This window comes from Salvelinus fontinalis, chromosome 36 (genome assembly GCF_029448725.1).
Source record: "Salvelinus fontinalis isolate EN_2023a chromosome 36, ASM2944872v1, whole genome shotgun sequence".
In the NCBI taxonomy this organism is placed as follows: domain Eukaryota; kingdom Metazoa; phylum Chordata; class Actinopteri; order Salmoniformes; family Salmonidae; genus Salvelinus; species Salvelinus fontinalis.
This window is the reverse complement of record NC_074700.1, coordinates 27,253,074-27,276,688: the sequence shown is the minus strand read 5'-3', so window position 1 is coordinate 27,276,688 and position 23,615 is coordinate 27,253,074. Positions and strand designations below refer to the sequence as shown.

General features: G+C 39.1%; 2 protein-coding genes across 4 annotated transcripts in view; both read left to right on the top strand.

Annotated features, from left to right (window-relative positions):
- Positions 1 to 1,998: 1,998 nt before the first annotated feature.
- LOC129835543 (E3 ubiquitin-protein ligase Topors-like) lies at positions 1,999 to 7,562 on the top strand. 3 transcript variants are annotated; one of them, XM_055901222.1, is made up of 5 exons: positions 2,002 to 2,731; positions 3,809 to 4,096; positions 6,298 to 6,454; positions 6,577 to 6,702; positions 7,186 to 7,562. In XM_055901222.1, exons 3-5 carry the CDS (start codon positions 6,404 to 6,406, stop codon positions 7,237 to 7,239), a joined length of 231 nt encoding a protein of 76 aa, XP_055757197.1. In that variant the 5' UTR covers positions 2,002 to 2,731; positions 3,809 to 4,096; positions 6,298 to 6,403; the 3' UTR covers positions 7,240 to 7,562. The 3 variants fall into 3 exon arrangements, 2 of the variants coding, with proteins under 2 accessions (XP_055757197.1, XP_055757198.1); XM_055901223.1 differs by lacking the exon at positions 2,002 to 2,731 and adding an exon at positions 3,117 to 3,337; XR_008756435.1 differs by lacking the exon at positions 6,298 to 6,454 and having other exon boundaries at positions 1,999 to 2,731.
- A 2,743-nt stretch (positions 7,563 to 10,305) lies between these two features.
- Positions 10,306 to 23,615, top strand: part of rigi (RNA sensor RIG-I) — a 56,023-nt gene continuing 42,713 nt past the window's right edge. Inside the window, exons 1-3 of the mRNA XM_055901221.1 lie at positions 10,306 to 10,880; positions 17,275 to 17,406; positions 17,500 to 17,681. Coding sequence (XP_055757196.1) covers positions 10,775 to 10,880; positions 17,275 to 17,406; positions 17,500 to 17,681 — 420 coding nt within the window. The 5' untranslated portion in view covers positions 10,306 to 10,774. The remainder of the gene's footprint in view (positions 10,881 to 17,274; positions 17,407 to 17,499; positions 17,682 to 23,615) is intronic.

Below are 23,615 nucleotides of genomic sequence, written 5' to 3'. Positions count from 1 at the left end.
AACATGGTTATAACTATGTTGATATCATGGATGGTCAGTCCTGTATAGTCTCATAACATGGTTATAACTACACTGCTCAAAAAAATAAAGGGAACACTTAAACAACACAATGTAACTCCAAGTCAAGTGGCCTGCTGGAGGTCATTTTGCAGGGCGCTGGCAGTGCACCTCCTTGCACAAAGGCGGAGGTAGCGGTCCTGCTGCTGGGTTGTTGCCCTCCTACGGCCTCCTCCACGTCTCCTGATGTACTGGCCTGTCTCCTAGTAGCGCCTCCATGCTCTGGACACTACGCTGACAGACACAGCAAACCTTTTTGCCACAGCTCGCATTGATGTGCCATCCTGGATGAACTGCACTACCTGAGCCACTTGTGTGGGTTGTAGACTCCGTCTCATGCTACCACTAGAGTGAGAGCACCGCCAGCATTCAAAAGTGACCAAAACATCAGCCAGGAAGCATAGGAACTGAGAAGTGGTCTGTGGTCACCACCTGCAGAATCACTCCTTTTTTGGGGGTGTCTTGCTAATTGCCTATAATTTCCACCTTTTGTCTATTCCATTTGCACAACAGCATGTGAAATTTATTGTCAATCAGTGTTGCTTCCTAAGTGGACAGTTTGATTTCACAGAAGTGTGATTGACTTGGAGTTACATTGTGTTGTTTAAGTGTTCCCTTTATTTTTTTGAGCAGTGTATAATGTTGATATCATGGATGGTCAGTCCTGTATAGCCTCATAACATGGTTATAACTATAATGTTGATATCATGGATGGTCAGTCCTTGCATCCACAGCTCTGTCTATTAATCTGAGAGTGGTTACATTTCTCCAGGCCCATCCCTCAGCTGTTTACCAAAACAGAGGCTGGGCAGCCGTTTTGTTATTGTTTCATCTGTGGATTTGCCCTTTAAACAGCTGCATATTATCAAGATATCAAAGAGTCATCAACTAAAAGGTCAATAACAGGCCTATAGTAAATGCAGCATATGGCATTCATTTATCACATGTAAATAGCACTTTTCAGTAGTGCTCAAAGCCATTCCATGAGCACAGCATTTATTTTCCAACTGGAATCAATGAGCCCAGTCAGTCCTCCATGACAAAATCATAAACAACAGAGTAGGGCTGGCTTATAAGTCCTTAGTTTTGGGGGTCATGCTCAGGTAAAACAATTTGGCTAATGTATACTTCTATATTTCCAAGTCCTATTCTTGAAGATTATGGGGTATAACATTTATTGGAATGACTGTAATTCTGATAGACGTTGGTTTTTAATGTAAAGATATAATTGAATCGTATTATTATATGTAGTAGAAAGCGGTGGGTTAGAAGAAGCCTACATAACCAACCCATAAAGTTACATTTAACATCCATACATGTCCAGCTATATAAACTTTAACATTGTTTTATCCTGCAATCGATGTCGTTCAATTGGTAACATACATGTGTCTTCTTCTAACGGAATGTCATCAGATTACGTTACTGAGTTTGGCTAATCCAAAAGTTAAATTACTGATTATAATTTTGGACAGGTAACAGATGACATTTAGAAAGTAACCTAGCCAACCCTGCATATTGGCCACAGCTTGTCTGGCTGGATACGTTCAGTTGGGAGTTATGTGATTAGCTATGTACTGTAGTGTAGATAAATAGGGCAGCTCACCGTTTCTTATTGAAATGTAGACCTAGCTCACATTTTGGAAGTATTATCCCTGGCAGTTAGCTAGTTAGCACAACCAGTTGGCTAAAACAACCAGCTACGGGGGAACATAAAAACTACTCACAACAGAGTAGAGTCTATCCAATGCTCGGTTGCTGATGTTCATCATCTTCAATTTTGGTAGAAATGGACTCAAACCACGTTTTGTTTAGCTGCGGTTAGCTGGCTAGCTGGTTCGCTGGCTTCCATGTCTATGACAACACGGATTGTAAACAACCGAGGGGTCTCACTTGTTGTCAGTCAATAGCTTCACTCTGGCGCCATCTGGCGGAATTACGGGCATTAAAAGACAATAACAATAGCTACTAGCACGGGAAATGATTACATGACAATTGTCCCATTTATAGATGAGATGTGGACGTTTAATAGTAATGAAACAAGATTAAATAGTTTATACCAACAACAACAACAAAAGTAGATGCAATTGAATCGACAAAAAAATATATTTTATCTTCCTTGGCAACCAGAGGGTTGCGGAAAGTCCTCCAATATCCCAGAATCCTCTTTGTTGCCAATGGCGCTGGGCCTTCTGATTCAAAACAGTCTGCTACCTCGCCGACATTCTACCATATATGTTTACAATTTCTACTATCATTTAGGTCTGAATTATTCTTAGTGTTGTCAGATAGCTAGCTGATGAGCTAGACTAACGGATTCGGCGGTGTGATGTTTTGACTGTGAACCGGAGAACTCTGCAGGGATTCGAGTTGTCAGGCAGGAAGAGAGACGCTCATGAGCTAGCTACTCGGTTAGCCTGTCAGTTGACGAGCTATCTAACGTTAACTATAATCAACATCAAAGTTGTATTTTTTTATTTATTATTATTATTAGTGCCAGCTAACTCGCTAGTGATGCAGCTAACCCGGGAATGGATGGTTAGCTAGCGTTCAAATTCGGCTACTGGAGACGACGTGTGGACAGACACGGAAGCAGCACGTTACCCAGCTGTAAAGTGTATTTGCTACATCTTGTGGATAAAGCCACACGTTTCACTCTACATATGAATCCTAACAGGTACATTCACTTTTAAAACGTATGCAGCTAAACAGGGAAATATCTAGGCCGTAAGACTAGATCACTGGTAACGTTGTTGTTGTTGACCCAACAGCCCCATAGTAGGCTAACCTACATTCATCTCAGCCCTACCTACACTTTAGGCAGCTCCGTTTCTCAAAGTGATGTAATTGGGGAGTTGGATCAACTGACACTGTATCCAGGTAAGTCATGTTGCTGAACCGGTCTAGGCAGATTAGAGTCTGGGGACGCGACTGCAATAAAGTCGTAGAGGTGAATGCACCAATTTGTAAGTCGCTCTGGATAAGAGCGTCTGCTAAATGACTTAAATGTAAATGTAGGGCTCCTGTTCCTGACCCCCCCCCCCCCCTAGAAGATGGCCCCTACTAAGGTGAAGTTGTGTGTTTGTCCCGAGGGCGAGCGGAGAAGCAGAGAAGGTCAGGAACAGGAGGAATCCCTCCCTTTGTCGCAGTCTGTCTCGGCCGAGGCGTCTCCAGACTCTTAAGACTTGTATCTGCCTAGGGCCGGTTCTACAACATAACTTATCTGAACAGGTGCCTCCATTGCTTCTGCTTCCTCTGCATACAGGAGTGGAACAACAATAAGGTAGGGGTGTGTCCCTAATTACACCCTTTTCCTTATATAGTGCACTACTTTTGTCCAGGGCCTGTGCATCTCAAATGGCACCTAGGGCTCTGGTCGATAGCGGCACACAATACTGCCCCACCAAGCAAAAAGGCAGTAACAGATCATAGTGTGGAACTGAGAAAAATTGCCTTTTTTCCCCCCTTGGTTTCACAGCAAATGTATGCAGTTACTGCTAACATGACCCCCATTTTTTCCAAAACACAATACAATTCAGGAGACTTGTCCACCTGATTAAGCATGTATTTAATGTAGCAAAAAAAGACAACTCATTTTTGACCAAATGAGCATGTACTGCCCTTTTTGCTTGGTAGGGCAGTACAGGGAATAGGGTGCCACCGAAGGTGTTCAGGAAATCCTTCCTACCACCTCTAGGCTCTAGAATTAATGACGTTTTCCTTCTCTGATCTTTTATCTTAATCCTGTCTCTAGGTGCAGTGTCCGCTGTGTAAGCAGCCGTTCTCCTCCAGCCTTACTCTCAAACCTCCTGTACCTGGAGAAAACAGGACCGCAGCTGCCATGGTGACCAGCAGAGCAGGTGGTAACCATGGAGACCACCAGAGCAGGTGGTAACCATGGAGACCACCAGAGCAGGTGGTAACCATGGAGAGCGAAAGAGGAGGGGGAGGGAGAGGAGACGGTCAGGACGAAGGTGGAAAGGGTGGGGAACTCCTCTTCTACCCCGGCCAGAGGATGGAGGGATCGATGGACAGATGAGAGGTAACTTTTTTGTTGTTGTATTGTTCAAGTTAGCAACCGTTTCTACACTCTGTTAGCTACAATAGTGCTGTTATGATTGATTAATTCAGTCTGGAATGGTCTGGCTGACTGGTTGATTGATTAATTCAGTCTGGAATGGTCTGGCTGACTGGTTGATTGATTAATTCAGTCTGGAATGGTCTGGCTGACTGGTTGATTGATTAATTCAGTCTAGAATGGTCTGTGTGACTGGTTGATTGATTAATTCAGTCTGGAATGGTCTGGCTGACTGGTTGATTGATTAATTCAGTCTGGAATGGTCTGGCTGACTGGTTGATTGATTCATTCAGTCTGGAATGGTCTGGCTGACTGGTTGATTGATTCATTCAGTCTGGAATGGTCTGGCTGACTGGTTGATTGATTCATTCAGTCTGGAATGGTCTGGCTGACTGGTTGATTGATTCATTCAGTCTGGAATGGTCTGGCTGACTGGTTGATTGATTCATTCAGTCTGGAATGGTCTGGCTGACTGGTTGATTGATTCATTCAGTCTGGAATGGTCTGGCTGACTGGTTGATTGATTCATTCAGTCTGGAATGGTCTGGCTGACTGGTTGATTGATTAATTCAGTCTGGAATGGTCTGGCTGACTGGTTGATTGATTAATTAATTCAGTCTGGAATGGTCTGTGTGACTGGTTGATTGATTAATTAATTCAGTCTGGAATGGTCTGTGTGACTGGTTAATTGATTAATTCAGTATGGAATGGTCTGTGTGACTGGTTGATTGATTAATTCAGTCTGGAATGGTCTGTGTGACTGGTTGATTGATTAATTCAGTCTGGAATGGTCTGGCTGACTGGTTGATTGATTAATTCAGTCTGGAATGGTCTGGCTGACTGGTTGATTGATTAATTCAGTCTGGAATGGTCTGTGTGACTGGTAAATTGATTAATTCAGTCTGGAATGGTCTGTGTGACTGGTTGATTGATTAATTCAGTCTGGAATGGTCTGACTGGTTGATTGATTAATTCAGTCTGGAATGGTCTGGCTGACTGGTTAATTGATTAATTCAGTCTGGAATGGTCTGTGTGACTGGTTAATTGATTAATTCAGTCTGCAATGGTCTGGCTGACTGGTTGATTGATTAATTCAGTCTGGAATGGTCTGGCTGACTGGTTAATTGATTAATTCAGTCTGGAATGGTCTGTGTGACTGGTTAATTGATTAATTCAGTCTGGAATGGTCTGTGTGACTGGTTAATTGATTAATTCAGTCTGGAATGGTCTGGCTGACTGGTTGATTGATTAATTCAGTCTAGAATGGTCTGTGTGACTGGTTGATTGATTAATTCAGTCTGGAATGGTCTGTGTGACTGGTTGATTGATTAATTCAGTCTGGAATGGTCTGGCTGACTGGTTGATTGATTCATTCAGTCTGGAATGGTCTGGCTGACTGGTTGATTGATTCATTCAGTCTGGAATGGTCTGGCTGACTGGTTGATTGATTCATTCAGTCTGGAATGGTCTGTGTGACTGGTTAATTGATTAATTCAGTCTGGAATGGTCTGTGTGACTGGTTGATTGATTAATTCAGTCTGGAATGGTCTGGCTGACTGGTTGATTGATTAATTCAGTCTGGAATGGTCTGGCTGACTGGTTAATTGATTAATTCAGTCTGGAATGGTCTGTGTGACTGGTTAATTGATTAATTCAGTCTGCAATGGTCTGGCTGACTGGTTGATTGATTAATTCAGTCTGGAATGGTCTGTGTGACTGGTTAATTGATTAATTCAGTCTGGAATGGTCTGTGTGACTGGTTAATTGATTAATTCAGTCTGGAATGGTCTGGCTGACTGGTTAGTCAGTAACCGGTTCTACACTCTGTTAGCTACAATAGTGCTGGCATGTCAATAATAACTTGTGTTTAGAAAATGACGTGGCGTCGCCAGTTGTGTTTAGATTTGGACAGTGTAACACACATCCACTTTCTTTCTATGCTTGTTTAATTCAGGAGAGGTGGATTACCCATAATGCTCATTGACTGAACATTCCAATTTACCATGGCAATTATGCACCACAATAATAATTATATTTCTATGGTGAAGGACAGACCAGTAAGCTTTGCAATCAAATCATTTTAGTGCAGCTAGTGTCAAGTCTTTTCAAGAGAAAAGGTTTGCAGTAATGTTGGACAAATCAAATCCTCTGAACCTTGGTTACAGTGGGAGCTGGCAGTGTTCCACAGCTCATTGGTCAACATCGTCCCGCGTGTCATCACCTCGCCAATCACACGCCGTGATAGGGAGGGAGGGGGCGGGGTCATCCAGGATGAACTCCCCTTTCCAGCTGGCACGGATGGACCCTTTCCTCCACGAGCTGGTGAGCACGCAGACATTTTAAATACTTTGACTCTACAAATCCCGTTAGTCTAGGCTGCCGATGAGCATCACGCGCATCCCTCTCCCTAACCCTCCTGTGTGTGTGTCTCTCCCTCATATCAGTTCCACCCGCTCTCCAAGGAAGCCTTTGACCAGCTGGCCATCTACGACCCTCCGGCGCCGACCTACGAGGACGGTATGACATCATCAACCAGTGACACTGACCTCTCTGTCACCTCCATCTCAGAGGTATTGTTTTGTTACTACTTTTTGACTGAGTTGGATTGAGCTTCCAGTTGGCTCATTCATCCCCCCCCCCCCCCCCCCTTCTCTCCCCTGGACCTATTCCCCAGGTCGTTGAGGTCGTTGGGGTAAATTAGAAGGTGTTCTCAGTCAACTGACCTGGTCAAATAAATCAATAAAATAATATTTGTTTTATCCTGCGTCCTATATGGCAGCCTATTCCCTATTAAGTGCTCTATTGCCTGTGTAGTCCACTGTGTAGTCCACTGTGTAGTTCACTGTGTAGTTCACTGTAGGGAATAGGCTGCCATTTGGGACGATACCTTATAGTTGCTGCACTGTTTGAGAGGAGAGCTGGCGAGGAAGTGTTACATTATACTGTGTACGCTATGCTGTTCTGTTCATATGACCATCTATCTCTATCTATATATATCTCTATCTATATATATCTCTATCTATATATATCTCTATCTATCTCTATCTCTCTAGGAAGAGGAGGGTGGGTCGGAGGGACGGAAAGAGAGAGACGGCAGCAAGAAGTAGTGCATTGTCGGTAACAGGAAGTAGGAGTGGAAGAGAGGAGCCGGGAGGGGAGGAAGAGAGGAGCCGGGAGGGGAGGAAGAGAGGAAGGGAGGAGTGAGGGAGAACATGGCTAAGACCATAGTACTCCACATACACTGGGGGTAGAGGATAATCAATAGTGTTGGACACTGGGTAATCTGACTAACACACCTGTTTGACCTGGCTGTGATACTGTAGGATGACCTCATGGCACTTTACTGAGTCAATTCTGGAAGCATTCGATGTCCTGTATTTGTGTTCACCATGGCAACCAGCAGTGTAAATAAAGAGATGTACAGAAAGAGGATCAGCCTCTGTGGATCCTTTCCCCTTAATGTTGATGTCAGCCACGCCCATCTTTTCAAAGAAACGCCACATACACAGTGGGGAGAACAAGTATATGACACAATGACGATTTTGCAGGTTTTCCTACTTACAAAGCATGTAGAGGTCTGTAATTTTTTATCATAGGTACACTTCAACTGTGAGAGACGGAATCTAAAACAAAAATCCAGAAAATCACATTGTATGATTTTTAAGTCATTAATTAGCATTTTATTGCATGACATAAGTATTTGATATATCAGAAAAGTATAGTTTCCACTTGTCGTTACCTGGTAAATGAGCAACAACCGTCGTTAACCACAATGAGAATAAGGTGAGCGAACAGTCCACGTCAGGCAGTACCATCTTTTAAAAAGAAACACCATTTATTTCAGTCTCTAGTTGAGTGAAATAGGTAGTGCTGTACTGGTCAAGATAATCCAGAAAATTGCAGTAAACGGCGATACTGTACACTCAGAAAACGGAATGTTCTATTCTCAGCCATCTTTCCAAATAAAACACGATGTAATCATATCTCTATTTGAGCAAAATATGTAGTTTTGTTGTGATTACAAGAAAATCCTAGTGATTCAGGTAAAGAGCCTCACAGTCAAGTCATCTGAATGTTCCATCATATAGTGAGAACAATGAGTTTCCCTGGCTGATATGGCTTCTACGTAGAAACACAATAACAGAAAATGAATAGATGTCATTAACCTGTGTCAAATATAACCGCATAATTACCACAGACCCACCGCGGACCTTCGTGTGAAACTGCGTTCCGTGGTCTGTTTTGTCTACGAGCTCAGCGTTTTCCAAACACTGGTGGTCACCAGATGATGCTAATAGTTTAGGTAGTAGACACTGGTGGTCACCAGATGATGCTAATAGTTTAGGTAGTAGACACTGGTGGTCACCAGATGATGCTAATAGTTTAGGTAGTAGACACTGGTGGTCACCAGATGATGCTAATAGTTTAGGTAGTAGACACTGGTGGTCACCAGATGATGCTAATAGTTTAGGTAGTAGACACTGGTGGTCACCAGATGATGCTAATAGTTTAGGTAGTAGACACTGGTGGTCACCAGATGATGCTAATAGTTTAGGTCAGGGGTGTCAAACTCATTCCACGGAGGGCCTAGTGTCTGCAGGTTTTTGGTGTTTCCTTTCAATAAAGCCCTAGACAACCAGGTGTGGGGAGTTCCTAACTAATTAGTGATGTTAATTCATCAATCAAGTACAAGGGAGGAGCGAAAACCCGCAGACACTCGGCCCTCCGTGGAATGAGTTTGACACCTGTGGTTTAGGTAGTAAACACTGGTGGTCACCAGATGATGCTAATAGTTTAGGTAGTAGACACTGGTGGTCACCAGATGATGCTAATAGTTTAGGTAGTAGACACTGGTGGTCACCAGATGATGCTAATAGTTTAGGTAGTAGACACTGGTGGTCACCAGATGATGCTAATAGTTTAGGTAGTAGACACTGGGGGTCACCAGATGATGCTAATAGTTTAGGTAGTAGACACTGGTGGTCACCAGATGATGCTAATAGTTTAGGTAGTAGACACTGGGGGTCACCAGATGATGCTAATAGTTTAGGTAGTAGACACTGGTGGTCACCAGATGATGCTAATAGTTTAGGTAGTAGACACTGGTGGTCACCAGATGATGCTAATAGTTTAGGTAGTAAACGATGCCTCCTCCGGTATGTTCTATTGTGAACTGTCTGGGACTCGTTGTTGTATCCCTGTTTACAACTCAAAAGATATTTTACTGATTTCAGTCGATTACTAAATTAATTGCAATACACTAGTCTCAAATATATGTCCGGACCCCCCCCCCCCCAAACCAACATATTATGAAATTGCATTTCTGTCCCTTCTGAAATAGTTTTTTTGTCGACCTCCACCCGTTTTATAATTGCAATGTGATACACAACAAGTCATCGTTGTGCTTTAGGACCATGCGGACGCCTCCGAGCGGTCGGGTCGGCTGTTTGGCGTGGTTAATAAAACCTACTGGATTTAGGACTACGTGGACAACAAAGGAGCAGTCTGTGTGAAGGCCTAGAGTCTGTGTGAAGGCCTAGAGTCTTGAAATCCTCTGTCATATTTCCCTCTGCTCACAAGGGACACATTTGCCTCAAGGACCCACAAGGTCCGCTATCTGTCCTAAATGGAACCCTATAGGTCATGGTCAAAAGTAGTGCACTATATAGGGAATAGGGTCTAAAGTAGTGCACTATATAGGGAATAGGGTCTAAAGTAGTGCACTATATAGGGAATAGGGTCTAAAGTAGTGCACTATATAGGGTCTAAAGTAGTGCACTTGGGTGCTAGTTGGGACTTTCCGGGTTACTGTTATGACATGATTACGGTGTTAAAACAATATGTTTTTTTTTGCATAATATTGTATAATAAATTGTCACATGGGAATTCATCCTAATAAAACGTGTCATATCCTACATGTTTTAATGTAATGGTACTGAACATTATTTTCATCATTTGAATAAGTTGAGACATGATCAAATAAACTATTATCATTACAAGTCATAAATGGTTATGTCACTTGATCATCTTTCAGTCTGTTTATTCGTCACTTGATCATCTTTCAGTCTGTTTATTCGTCACTTGATCATCTTTCAGTCTGTTTATTCGTCACTTGATCATCTTTCAGTCTGTTTATTCGTCACTTGATCATCTTTCAGTCTGTTTATTCGTCACTTGATCATCTTTCAGTCTTTGCTATTTCATTGATGCAGTACCTCTATTGATCAATGTAATCTATCTCGTATGGTATATACTGAATGTTATTTGGCACAGATTAGTTCACCACGACCATAGACTGATTTTTTGGTCTTTTTTTTTGGCGTTGCCCTCACTAGTGGGTTACGTAACGATTAGCCGAGTCCAAACTGATCCTAGATCTGGGTCTAACTACCCTACCACGTCCTGGGACTTTACCGAGGCAAGTGTTTCGTTTTATTGTCACTCGGGAAGTTTCGGTTTCGTTTCTTCAGGCTGGCGAAGCCGAGGCGTGGTTTCCACTGACATGTATAGGAGATCAGCTGAGTCAGTACGACCAAATATCACGGAACACTCCACCACTATACCCGTTGAGCAGCTGTCAGCTTAATGCAAGAGACATAGGCAATATCTCTCCGCTATCAGTTCATCGATTATTCATCGATCATGTATGAATTTGAGAAGAGCAATCTACAGAGGTGTAGTGAATACGTGGTTCAAATTTTGCGACCGTCTTACGTCAAAGGCTTCATGACAACTTACCTGCATCCAGGTACAGTATGTATATAATGTCTATTTGTTGCTTTACCTACTAACGGTACTCTGTAAAGTTCCTTTACCTTTGTGTTCCTGTTCTTGTTTTAGCTACTAACGTTAGTCTATACGGTTGTTTTACCTTTGTGTTCCTGTTTTAGCTACTAACGTTAGTCTGTAAAGTTCCCTTACCTTCGTTATCCTGTTGTTGTTTTAGCTACTAATGTTAATCTATACGGTTGTTTCATATCGACAGACACTGTCAGCTTTTGATTACATGATTTTGTTCTTATTTCGAATGCAATTCTACAAAACAATGATTTTGTTTTTATTTCTGTCTCTGTAACGCTGACAAATGGTTTGCATGTAGAGAAATGACTGCCCTTGTTGTGCCAAACAGCTACCGCCTGCCAGACCCCCCCCAGACCACCACCACCCTTTGCGTGAACGCGCACGCATTCCATTTTTCATTGCCGCGATTTGCGTGGACGCGCACGCACTCAATTCTTCCTTGCTGCGACTTGCCCGCTAGTTGAGATTTCTGTTCATGTTAGGCTGCGTTTCATTTTATTTTATATGTCGGTTTGATTGCGGAGGAGGCACTAGTAATATCTGCAGTTTTCGGTTTGGCTATTGGTTTCAAGTGTATTAGTCTATAAATAAATCTCTTTGACAAAATTTGTCATCTCTCCCATGTCTTATTCGACTAGTAGTTGTTCTGAAATGCTTTGTTGCTTGCCTACATTTGACTCCCTCCTCTATGTTTAATATAACACACATACATTCATTACTCATTTCGGTTGCCTATTCTGATGTGGAGTGTGTTGCCACAGGAAGTACTTGACTCTAAGCTACAAAATTAAGGAAATTAGAAGGGGGGGGGGGGGGGCAAGGATATTTTCTTGCCGAGTATATAGAAACAAACATTTATTTTAGAAACATTTTGTAATGTTTAAGAAAATAAAGATGATACACAAAACATCACAGAAAGTTTAGTTTGTTAACAAACATTAAATAGGAAATACAAATGTCTATCTTTGCATAATAAGATATAAAATGACAAATCACTTACTGGAACAGAGCCCTATTTTTGGGAGGGCAGCATAACCTTTCAAGTTTAGACATACATTCACACATAATATACACACATATGGCACACACATATTACACACACATACATACACACATATTATACACACATATGGCACACACATATTACACACACATACATACACACATATTATACACACATATGGCACACACATATTACACACACATATGGCACACAGATAATATACACACATATGGCACACACATAATATACACACATATTATACACACATATGGCACACACATAATATACACACATATGGCACACACATAATATACACACATATTATACACACATAATATACACATACATACACACATATGGCACACACACATTACACACACATGCATACACACACATATTACACACACATACACATTCACACATATTATATGCACATATGGCTCACACATATTATGCACACATATGGCTCACACATATTATACACACATACATTCACACATATTATACGCACAAATGGCTCACACATATTATACACACATTCATTCACACGTCTATGTGTTCACATGTATATTCTGTATTACGTATGTAGTTCTTAGTTAAACAGCACATATACACATGTTCCTCCCATCGCCACGTTTATTGTTTTGTTTTGGAAAACACATGGTGACACGTGTAAATACAAACGTATCATTACATTCTTCATCATCTGTGATGTTGATTATATTTACATTTTAGTCATTTAGCAGACGCTCTTATCCAGAGCGACTTACAGTAGAGTGCATCCATTTTATTACATTTTCACATACTGAGACAAGGATACCCCTACCGGCCAAACCCTCCCTAACCCGGACGACGCTATGCCAATTGTGCGTCGCCCCACGGACCTCCCGGTTGTGGCCGGCTGCGACAGAGCCTGGGCGCGAACCCAGAGACTCGGGTGGCGCAGCTAGCACTGCGATGCAGTGCCCTAGACCACTGCGCCACCCGGGAGATGTGTAGATACATCTATATGTGTAGATTATATACTGTATGTTTTCCATAGCAGTGCAGCCATATCACCTTACAGTCAGAAGAACAATGAGTGTGTCTCTATGTGGGTATATGTTGGATCTTGGACGAGCCCACAGTGATGGAAAATAAATCACTTCATTCTGTTCTTTATTGTATATCGTGATGTCTGTGAGGCAACGACAATACCATGCGTTATGATTTAAAAAGACAAAATCAAAAACCTGTTGTGTCATTTTGAGGTTAAACTACATTTAGAAATAAGGACAGGGGAGAATCAATGTACCTTTTTAGCAAATCAAATGTCGTTGAAAGTTATCAATTTGTACAGTATATGTTGAAACCATAAATACATGCTATGGTAGATGGCGTATTACATGATGGAATCTACCATATTCTAAAATGTAACATATACAGTATATTATATGCAATATAATAAGTATAAAACTGCTACCTACCTTGTTCACTGCTAGAGTTAAAGCACAAACAACATATGTTTTTATTATAAACACAGAGAAACAGGTAGAATGTGTATTCCTAGTACAAGAGTAAAAATCAGTATCAAAATGCTTTTTCAATAGGTGGTTATATAATCAGCATTTACAACCAGCAAGGAACTTTGCAGTTATGATGCCTCCAGCTCAACTCATTCAACCAATTAGGCAACAGCACACAGCCAAGTCTTGGTGATTGTCCACCGAATCCTTAAAGAGAAAGACAACTTCAAGAATGACGCAGTTGTAGATCACAGAGAAAGAGCGACAGCACTTTATCCAGGCCGAGAGGTATGAAGGAGCTGGTCGTTTTCTAGCCCTGTAGGCTACAATTAGAATCGTCAACATCATGTGAGGTGCAGTAGGGAGCCTTTCCAGGGGGCTAATCAGTGGAGGGGAATCTGAGAATGGGCGGGTATTCCTTAGGGCTGGAATGTAAATGACGTGTGATCGTCTGGGATTATCTAACATCTGAGAATGGGCAGGTATTCCTTAGGGCTGGAATGTAAATGACGTGTGATCGTCTGGGATTATCTAACATCTGAGAATGGGCAGGTATTCCTTAGGGCTGGAATGTAAATGACGTGTGATCGTCTGGGATTATCTAACATCTGAGAATGGGCAGGTATTCCTTAGGGCTGGAATGTAAATGACATGTGATCGTCTGGGATTATCTAACATCTGAGAATGGGCAGGTATTCCTTAGGGCTGGAATGTAAATGACGTGTGATCGTCTGGGATTATCTAACATCTGAGAATGGGCAGGTATTCCTTAGGGCTGGAATGTAAATGACGTGTGATCGTCTGGGATTATCTAACATCTGAGAATGGGCAGGTATTCCTTAGGGCTGGAATGTAAATGACGTGTGATCGTCTGGGATTATCTAACATCTGAGAATGGGCAGGTATTCCTTAGGGCTGGAATGTAAATGACGTGTGATCGTCTGGGATTATCTAACATCTGAGAATGGGCAGGTATTCCTTAGGGCTGGAATGTAAATGACGTGTGATCGTCTGGGATTATCTAACATCTGAGAATGGGCAGGTATTCCTTAGGGCTGGAATGTAAATGACATGTGATCGTCTGGGATTATCTAACATCTGAGAATGGGCAGGTATTCCTTAGGGCTGGAATGTAAATGACGTGTGATCGTCTGGGATTATCTAACATCTGAGAATGGGCAGGTATTCCTTAGGGCTGGAATGTAAATGACGTGTGATCGTCTGGGATTATCTAACATCTGAGAATGGGCAGGTATTCCTTAGGGCTGGAATGTAAATGACGTGTGATCGTCTGGGATTATCTAACATCTGAGAATGGGCAGGTATTCCTTAGGGCTGGAATGTAAATGACGTGTGATCGTCTGGGATTATCTAACATCTGAGAATGGGCAGGTATTCCTTAGGGCTGGAATGTAAATGACATGTGATCGTCTGGGATTATCTAACATCTGAGAATGGGCAGGTATTCCTTAGGGCTGGAATGTAAATGACGTGTGATCGTCTGGGATTATCTAACATCTGAGAATGGGCAGGTATTCCTTAGGGCTGGAATGTAAATGACGTGTGATCGTCTGGGATTATCTAACATCTGAGAATGGGCAGGTATTCCTTAGGGCTGGAATGTAAATGACGTGTGATCGTCTGGGATTATCTAACATCTGAGAATGGGCAGGTATTCCTTAGGGCTGGAATGTAAATGACGTGTGATCGTCTGGGATTATCTAACATCTGAGAATGGGCAGGTATTCCCTCAGATGAAGAGCATCTCTGTGTTGCTGATTATGTGTTGTCATCCAGGTGGAAATGTCACCTGCATATCTGATGTAGGAAAAGTTGAGTGTCCTGTGAATATGTTTATCTTTATGTACTGTACATGTATGTGTATATATATCTTGATCTATAATTTTTGTATTTTTAAATTTCTATAATTATTATCATTATTGTGTTTTGTGGCTGAGGGGTGGGTGGAGGGTTGATGGAGGTGCTGGGGGTGTCCTATGGAGGGTTGGTGGGGATGGTGGAGGTGCTGGGGGTGTCCTATGGAGGGTTGAAGGTGGAGGTGCTGCGGGTGTCCTATGGAGGGTGAAGGGGGTGTCCTATGGAGGGTTGGTGGGGATGGTGGAGGTGCTGGGGGTGTCCTATGGAGGGTTGACAGGGATGGTGGAGGTGTCCTATGGAGGGTGAAGGGGGTGTCCTATGGAGGGTTGATGGTGGAGGTGCTGGGGGTGTCCTATGGAGGGTTGATGGTGGAGGTGCTGGGGGTGTCCTATGGAGGGTTGATGGTGGAGGTGCTGGGGGTGTCCTATGGAGGGTTGATGGTGGAGGTGCTGGGGGTGTCCTATGGAGGGTTGATGGGGATGGTGGAGGTGCTGGGGGTGTCCTATGGAGGGTTGATGGTGGAGGTGCTGGGGGTGTCCTATGGAGGGTTGATGGGGATGGTGGAGGAGCCGGGGGTGTCCTATGGAGGGTTGATGGGGATGGTGGAGGTGCTGGGGGTGTCCTATGGAGGGTTGAAGGTGGAGGTGCTGGGGGTGTCCTATGGAGGGTTGAAGGTGGAGGTGCTGGGGGTGTCCTATGGAGGGTTGAAGGTGGAGGTGCTGGGGGTGTCCTATGGAGGGTTGAAGGTGGAGGTGCTGGGGGTGTCCTATGGAGGGTTGAAGGTGGAGGTGCTGGGGGTGTCCTATGGAGGGTTGATCTTTTACGCCCAGAGTACAAATTTTAGATTTATTATTGTTATTATTATTTTATTATTACTACTGTACCTACATTCTTAATAACTAAGACAGAAAAAGTGTTTTAAAAAATGTAGGAAAAGCCAAAAGAGGGAAAAGCACGATGGGGTATTGAGGGATGGGTAGAGAGAACAGTAGAGGGCTCTGAAATAACCACTTCCTTTTGTGACTAGAGTCTAATACTTCCTGTGGCACACATCAGAGGGTGTGATAGGTCACCAAAAATGATTATGAAGTATGCCAGGCCTTGCAGTCCCAGATAGAAGGGTGGGTGGGGGGGGGTTTCGTCAGGCAAGAAAATAGCCTTGCCGAAATCCTCCCCAGTCAAATAATTTCTATAGAACAAACTTCACATCAGGATAGGCAACCACAATGAATAATTAATAGACTAATACACTTGAAACCAATAGCCAAACCGAAGACTGCAGACATTACTAGTGTCTCCCCCCCCGCGATCAAACCGACATAAAAAATAAAATGAAACGCAGCCTAACATGAACAGAAATCCCAACTAGCGGGATAGTCGCAGGAATGAAGAATTGAGTGCGTGCGCGTTCACGTGAAGGGGGGGGGGGGGGGGGGTTCTGGCAAGGGGGCTTTTCGGTACAACACCGTCACTTCCATCTTTACACCCCTAGAAAGTGTCAATGTACAGCAATTCTAGCTTTTCTGCCCTTTACAGTCTCTCCTCTCCCTCTCATTTCACATGTAGACCTACATTGTAGTCATTTAGCAGACACAGCGACTTACAGCACCAATTTGGGTTACCTGACTTGCTCAAGTGAGCTCTTAGCCGCTAGGCTACCTTTCCACTTCCTCTTCCTCTTCTCTTCCTCTTCCTTTCCTCTTCCTCTCCTCTTCCTCTCCTCTCCTCTTCCTCTCCTCTTCCTCTTCTCTTCCTCTCCTCTTCCTCTTCCTCTTCTCTTCCTCTCCTCTTCCTCTCCTCTCCCTCTTCCTCGTCTCTTCCTCTTCTCTTCCTCTTCCTCTCCTATTCCTCTCCTATTCCTCTTATCTTCCTCTCCTTTCCCTCTTCCTCTTCCCCTTCTCTTCCTCTCCTCTTCCTCTCCTCCTGAAATGAACCTTTTGTGTTCCGCGTTCCAGAGGTTGCAGAGATGATCCTATCAGAGGAGAGTAAGTCTGTGACAACAGCAGCCCAGGTCTTTCTAGACCAGGTGTGTCTCCTGGACGAACTGGGATGGTACCAGGCCCTGCTTGACGCCCTGGACGCAGAAGGTAGGTGTGTGTGTGCGTGCGTCCGTCCGTCCGTCCCCTGGACGAACCGGGATGGTACCAGGCCCTGCTTGATATTGTTGTTATTGTCTCTAGACTATAAGGGTCTGTGTGAGGCCATGAAGGAGTGGGACTTTCAGACCCTGGAGAGCACCAAGCTACACAGAGTGCTTCTGGACCGGATAGAACCCCTCTTCACCAAAATGATCAAACCCAGAGACCTGCTGCAACACCTGGGAGATTGTCTCAGAAAGAGAGAGTGTGAAGAGATACAGGCGGTGAGTTATATAGTCATAATATACTAGTTATATAGTATTAATATACATATAATATACTAGTTATATAGTATTAATATACATATAATATACTCGTTATATAGTATTAATATAGTCATAATATACTAGTTATATAGTATTAATATAGTCATAATATACTAGTTATATAGTATTAATATACATATAATATACTAGTTATATAGTATTAAAATACATATAATATACTAGTTATATAGTATTAATATAGTCATAATATACTAGTTATATGGGGATATAAGGGTGCCGTCTTTCGGATGGGACGTTAAACGGGTGTCCTGACTCTCTGAGGTCATTAAAGATCCCATGGCACTTATCGTAAGAGTAGGGGTGTTAACCCCGGTGTCCTGGCTAAATTCCCAATCTGGCCCTCAAACCATCATGGTCACCTAATAATCCCCAGTTTACAATTGGCTCATTCATCCCCCTCCTCTCCCCTGTAACTATTCCCCAGGTCGTTGCTGCAAATGAGAACGTGTTCTCAGTCAACTTACCTGGTAAAATAACGGTAAAATAAAAAATAAAAAAATAAAAATAAATAAATAAAATAAAAATATAGTATTAATATAGTCATAATATACTAGTTATATAGTATTAATATACATATAATATACTAGTTATATAGTCATCATGTAGTCATCATATACTAGTTATATAGTATTAATATACATATAATATACTAGTTATATAGTATTAATATACACATAATATACTAGTTATATAGTATTAATATACATATAATATACTAGTTATATAGTATTAATATACATATAATATACTAGTTATATAGGCATCATGTAGTTATAATATACTAGTTATATAGTATTAATATAGTCATAATATACTAGTTATATAGTATTAATATACATATCATATACTAGTTATATAGTATTAATATACATATAATATACTAGTTATATAGTATTAATATACATATAATATACTAGTTATATAGTATTAATATACATATAATATACTAGTTATATAGTATTAATATACATATCATATACTAGTTATATAGTCATAATATACTAGTTATATAGTCATAATATACTAGTTATATAGTCATAATATACTAGTTATATAGTATTAATACATATATATAATATACTAGTTATATAGTAATAATATAGTCATAATATACTAGTTATATAGTCATAATATACTAGTTATATGGTCATAATATACTAGTTATATAGTAATAATATACATATAATATACTAGTTATATAGTATTAATATACATATAATATACTAGTTATATAGTATTAATATACATATAATATACTAGTTATATAGTATTAATATACATATAATATACTAGTTATATAGTATTAATATACATATAATATACTAGTTGTATAGTATTAATATACATATAATATACTAGTTATATAGTATTAATATACATATAATATACTAGTTATATAGTATTAATATACATATAATATACTAGTTATATAGTATTAATATACATATAATATACTAGTTATATAGTATTAATATACAGATCATATACTAGTTATATAGTCATAATATACTAGTTATATAGTATTAATATACATATCATATACTAGTTATATAGTCATAATATACTAGTTATATAGTATTAATATACATATAATATACTAGTTATATAGTATTAATATACATATAATATACTAGTTATATAGTCATGATATACTAGTTATATAGTCATAATATACTAGTTATATAGTCATAATATACTAGTTATATAGTATTAATACATATATATATAATATACTAGTTATATAGTAAAAATATAGTCATAATATACTAGTTATATAGTAATAATATACTAGTTATATAGTCATAATATACTAGTTATATAGTCATAATATACTAGTTATATAGTATTAATACATATATATATATAATATACTAGTTATATAGTAAAAATATAGTCATAATATACTAGTTATATAGTAATAATATACTAGTTATATAGTCATAATATACTGGTTATATAGTAATAATATTGTCATAATATACTAGTTATATAGTCATAATATACTAGTTATATGGTCATAATATACTAGTTATATAGTAATAATATACATATAATATACTAGTTATATAGTATTAATATACATATAATATACTAGTTATATAGTATTAATATACATATAATATACTAGTTATATAGTATTAATATACATATAATATACTAGTTATATAGTATTAATATACATATAATATACTAGTTATATAGTATTAATATACATATAATATACTAGTTATATAGTATTAATATACATATAATATACTAGTTATATAGTATTAATATACATATAATATACTAGTTATATAGTATTAATATACATAGCATATACTAGTTATATAGTCATAATATACTAGTTATATAGTCATGCTATACTAGTTATATAGTCATAATATACTAGTTATATAGTCATAATATACTAGTTATATAGTATTAATACATATATATATAATATACTAGTTATATAGTAATAATATAGTCATAATATACTAGTTATATAGTCATAATATACTAGTTATATGGTCATAATATACTAGTTATATAGTAATAATATACTAGTTATATAGTATTAATACATATATATATAATATACTAGTTATATAGTAATAATATAGTCATAATATACTAGTTATATAGTCATAATATACTAGTTATATGGTCATAATATACTAGTTATATAGTATTAATATACTAGTTATGTAGTATTAATACATATATATAATATACTAGTTATATAGTAATACTATAGTCATAATATACTAGTTATATAGTCATAATATACTAGTTATATGGTCATAATATACTAGTTATATAGTAATAATATTGTCATAATATACTAGTTATATAGTAATAATATACTAGTTATATAGTAATAATATAGTCATAATATACTAGTTATATAGTAATAATATTGTCATAATATACTAGTTATATAGTAATAATATAGTCATAATATACTAGTTATATAGTCATAATATACTAGTTATATGGTCATAATATACTAGTTATATAGTATTAATATACTAGTTATATAGTATTAATACATATATATATAATATACTAGTTATATAGTAATAATATAGTCATAATATACTAGTTATATAGTCATGATATACTAGTTATATAGTAATAATATACTAGTTATATAGTATTAATATACTAGTTATATAGTAATTGTATTGTCATAATATAGTCATAATATACTAGTTATATAGTCATCATGTAGTCATAATATAATGTTTATATAGTATTAATATTAGTAGTAGTAGTGGGTTAGAGCATTCCATACCTGTAATATTGTAGTAGTAGTAGAGGGTTAGAGCATTCCATACCTGTAATATTGTAGTATAGTAGAGGGTTAGAGCATTCCATACCTGTAATATTGTAGTAGTAGTAGAGGGTTAGAGCATTCCATACCTGTAATATTGTAGTAGTAGTAGAGAGTTAGAGCATTCCACACCTGTAATATTGTAGTAGTAGGAGAGGGTTAGAGCATTCCATACCTGTAATATTGTAGTAGTAGTAGACTGTTAGAGCATTCCATACCTGTAATACTGTAGTAGTAGTAGACTGTTAGAGCATTCCATACCTGTAATATTGTAGTCGTAGTAGACTGTTAGAGCATTCCATACCTGTAATACTGTAGTAGTAGTAGAGGGTTAGAGCATTCCATACCTGTAATATTGTAGTAGTAGTAGACTGTTAGAGCATTCCATACCTGTAATACTGTAGTAGTAGTAGACTGTTAGAGCATTCCATACCTGTAATATTGTAGTCGTAGTAGACTGTTAGAGCATTCCATACCTGTAATACTGTAGTATAGTAGAGGGTTAGAGCATTCCATACCTGTAATATTGTAGTAGTAGTAGAGGGTTAGAGCATTCCATACCTGTAATACTGTAGTAGTAGTAGAGGGTTACAGCATTCCATACCTGTAATACTGTAGTAGTAGTAGAGGGTTAGAGCATTCCATACCTGTAATATTGTAGTCGTAGTAGTAGTAGAGGGTTTGATCATTCCATACCTGTAATATTGTAGTAGTAGTAGAGGGTTAGAGCATTCCATACCTGTAATACTGTAGTAGTAGTAGAGGGTTAGAGCATTCCATACCTGTAATATTGTAGTCGTAATAGAGGGTTAGAGCATTCCATACCTGTAATATTGTAGTAGTAGTAGTAGAGGGTTAGATCATTCCATACCTGTAATATTGTAGTAGTAGTAGTAGAGGGTTAGAGCATTCCATACCTGTAATACTGTAGTAGTAGTAGTAGAGGGTTAGAGCATTCCATACCTGTAATATTGTAGTCGTAGTAGAGGGTTAGAGCATTCCATACCTGTAATATTGTAGTAGTAGTAGAGGGTTAGAGCATTCCATACCTGTAATATTGTAGTAGTAGTAGAAGGTTAGAGCGTTCCATACCTGTAATATTGTAGTAGTAGTAGAGGGTTAGAGCATTCCATACCTGTAATATTGTAGTAGTAGTAGAAGGTTAGAGCATTCCATACCTGTAATATTGTTGTAGTAGTAGAGGGTTAGAGGATTCCATACCTGTAATACTGTAGTAGTAGTTGAGGGTTAGAGCATTCCATTCCTGTAATATTGTAGTAGTAGTAGTAGTAGAGGATTAGAGCATTCCATACCTGTAATATTGTAGTAGTAGTAGACTGTTAGAGCATTCCATACCTGTAATATTGTAGTAGTAGTAGAGGGTTAGAGCATTCCATACCTGTAATATTGTAGTAGTAGTAGAGGGTTAGAGCATTCCATACCTGTAATATTGTAGTAGTAGTAGTAGAGGGTTAGAGCATTCAATACCTGTAATACTGTAGTAGTAGTAGAGGGTTAGAGCATTCCATACCTGTAATATTGTAGTAGTAGTAGTAGAGGGTTTGATCGTTCCATACCTGTAATATTGTAGTAGTAGTAGAGGGTTAGAGCATTCCATACCTGTAATACTGTAGTAGTAGTAGAGGGTTAGAGCATTCCATACCTGTAATATTGTAGTCGTAGTAGAGGGTTAGAGCATTCCATACCTGTAATATTGTAGTAGTAGTAGTAGAGGGTTAGATCATTCCATACCTGTAATATTGTAGTAGTAGTAGAGGGTTAGAGCATTCCATACCTGTAATACTGTAGTAGTAGTAGTAGAGGGTTAGAGCATTCCATACCTGTAATATTGTAGTCGTAGTAGAGGGTTAGAGCATTCCATACCTGTAATATTGTAGTAGTAGTAGAGGGTTAGAGCATTCCATACCTGTAATATTGTAGTAGTAGTAGAAGGTTAGAGCGTTCCATACCTGTAATATTGTAGTAGTAGTAGAGGGTTAGAGCATTCCATGCCTGTAATATTGTAGTAGTAGTAGAGGGTTAGAGCATTCCATTCCTGTAATATTGTAGTAGTAGTAGTAGTAGAGGATTAGAGCATTCCATACCTGTAATATTGTAGTAGTAGTAGAGGGTTAGAGCATTCCATACCTGTAATATTGTAGTAGTAGTAGAGGGTTAGAGCATTCCATACCTGTAATATTGTAGTAGTAGTAGAGGGTTAGAGCATTCCATACCTGTAATACTGTAGTAGTAGTAGAGGGTTAGAGCATTCCATACCTGTAATATTGTAGTAGTAGTAGAGGGTTAGAGCATTCCATACCTGTAATATTGTAGTAGTAGTAGAGGGTTAGAGCATTCCATACCTGTAATATTGTAGTAGTAGTAGAGGGTTAGAGCATTCCATACCTGTAATATTGTAGTAGTAGTAGAGGGTTAGAGCATTCCATACCTGTAATATTGTAGTAGTAGTAGAGGGTTAGAGCATTCCATACCTGTAATATTGTAGTAGTAGTAGAGGGTTAGAGCATTCCATACCTGTAATATTGTTGTGT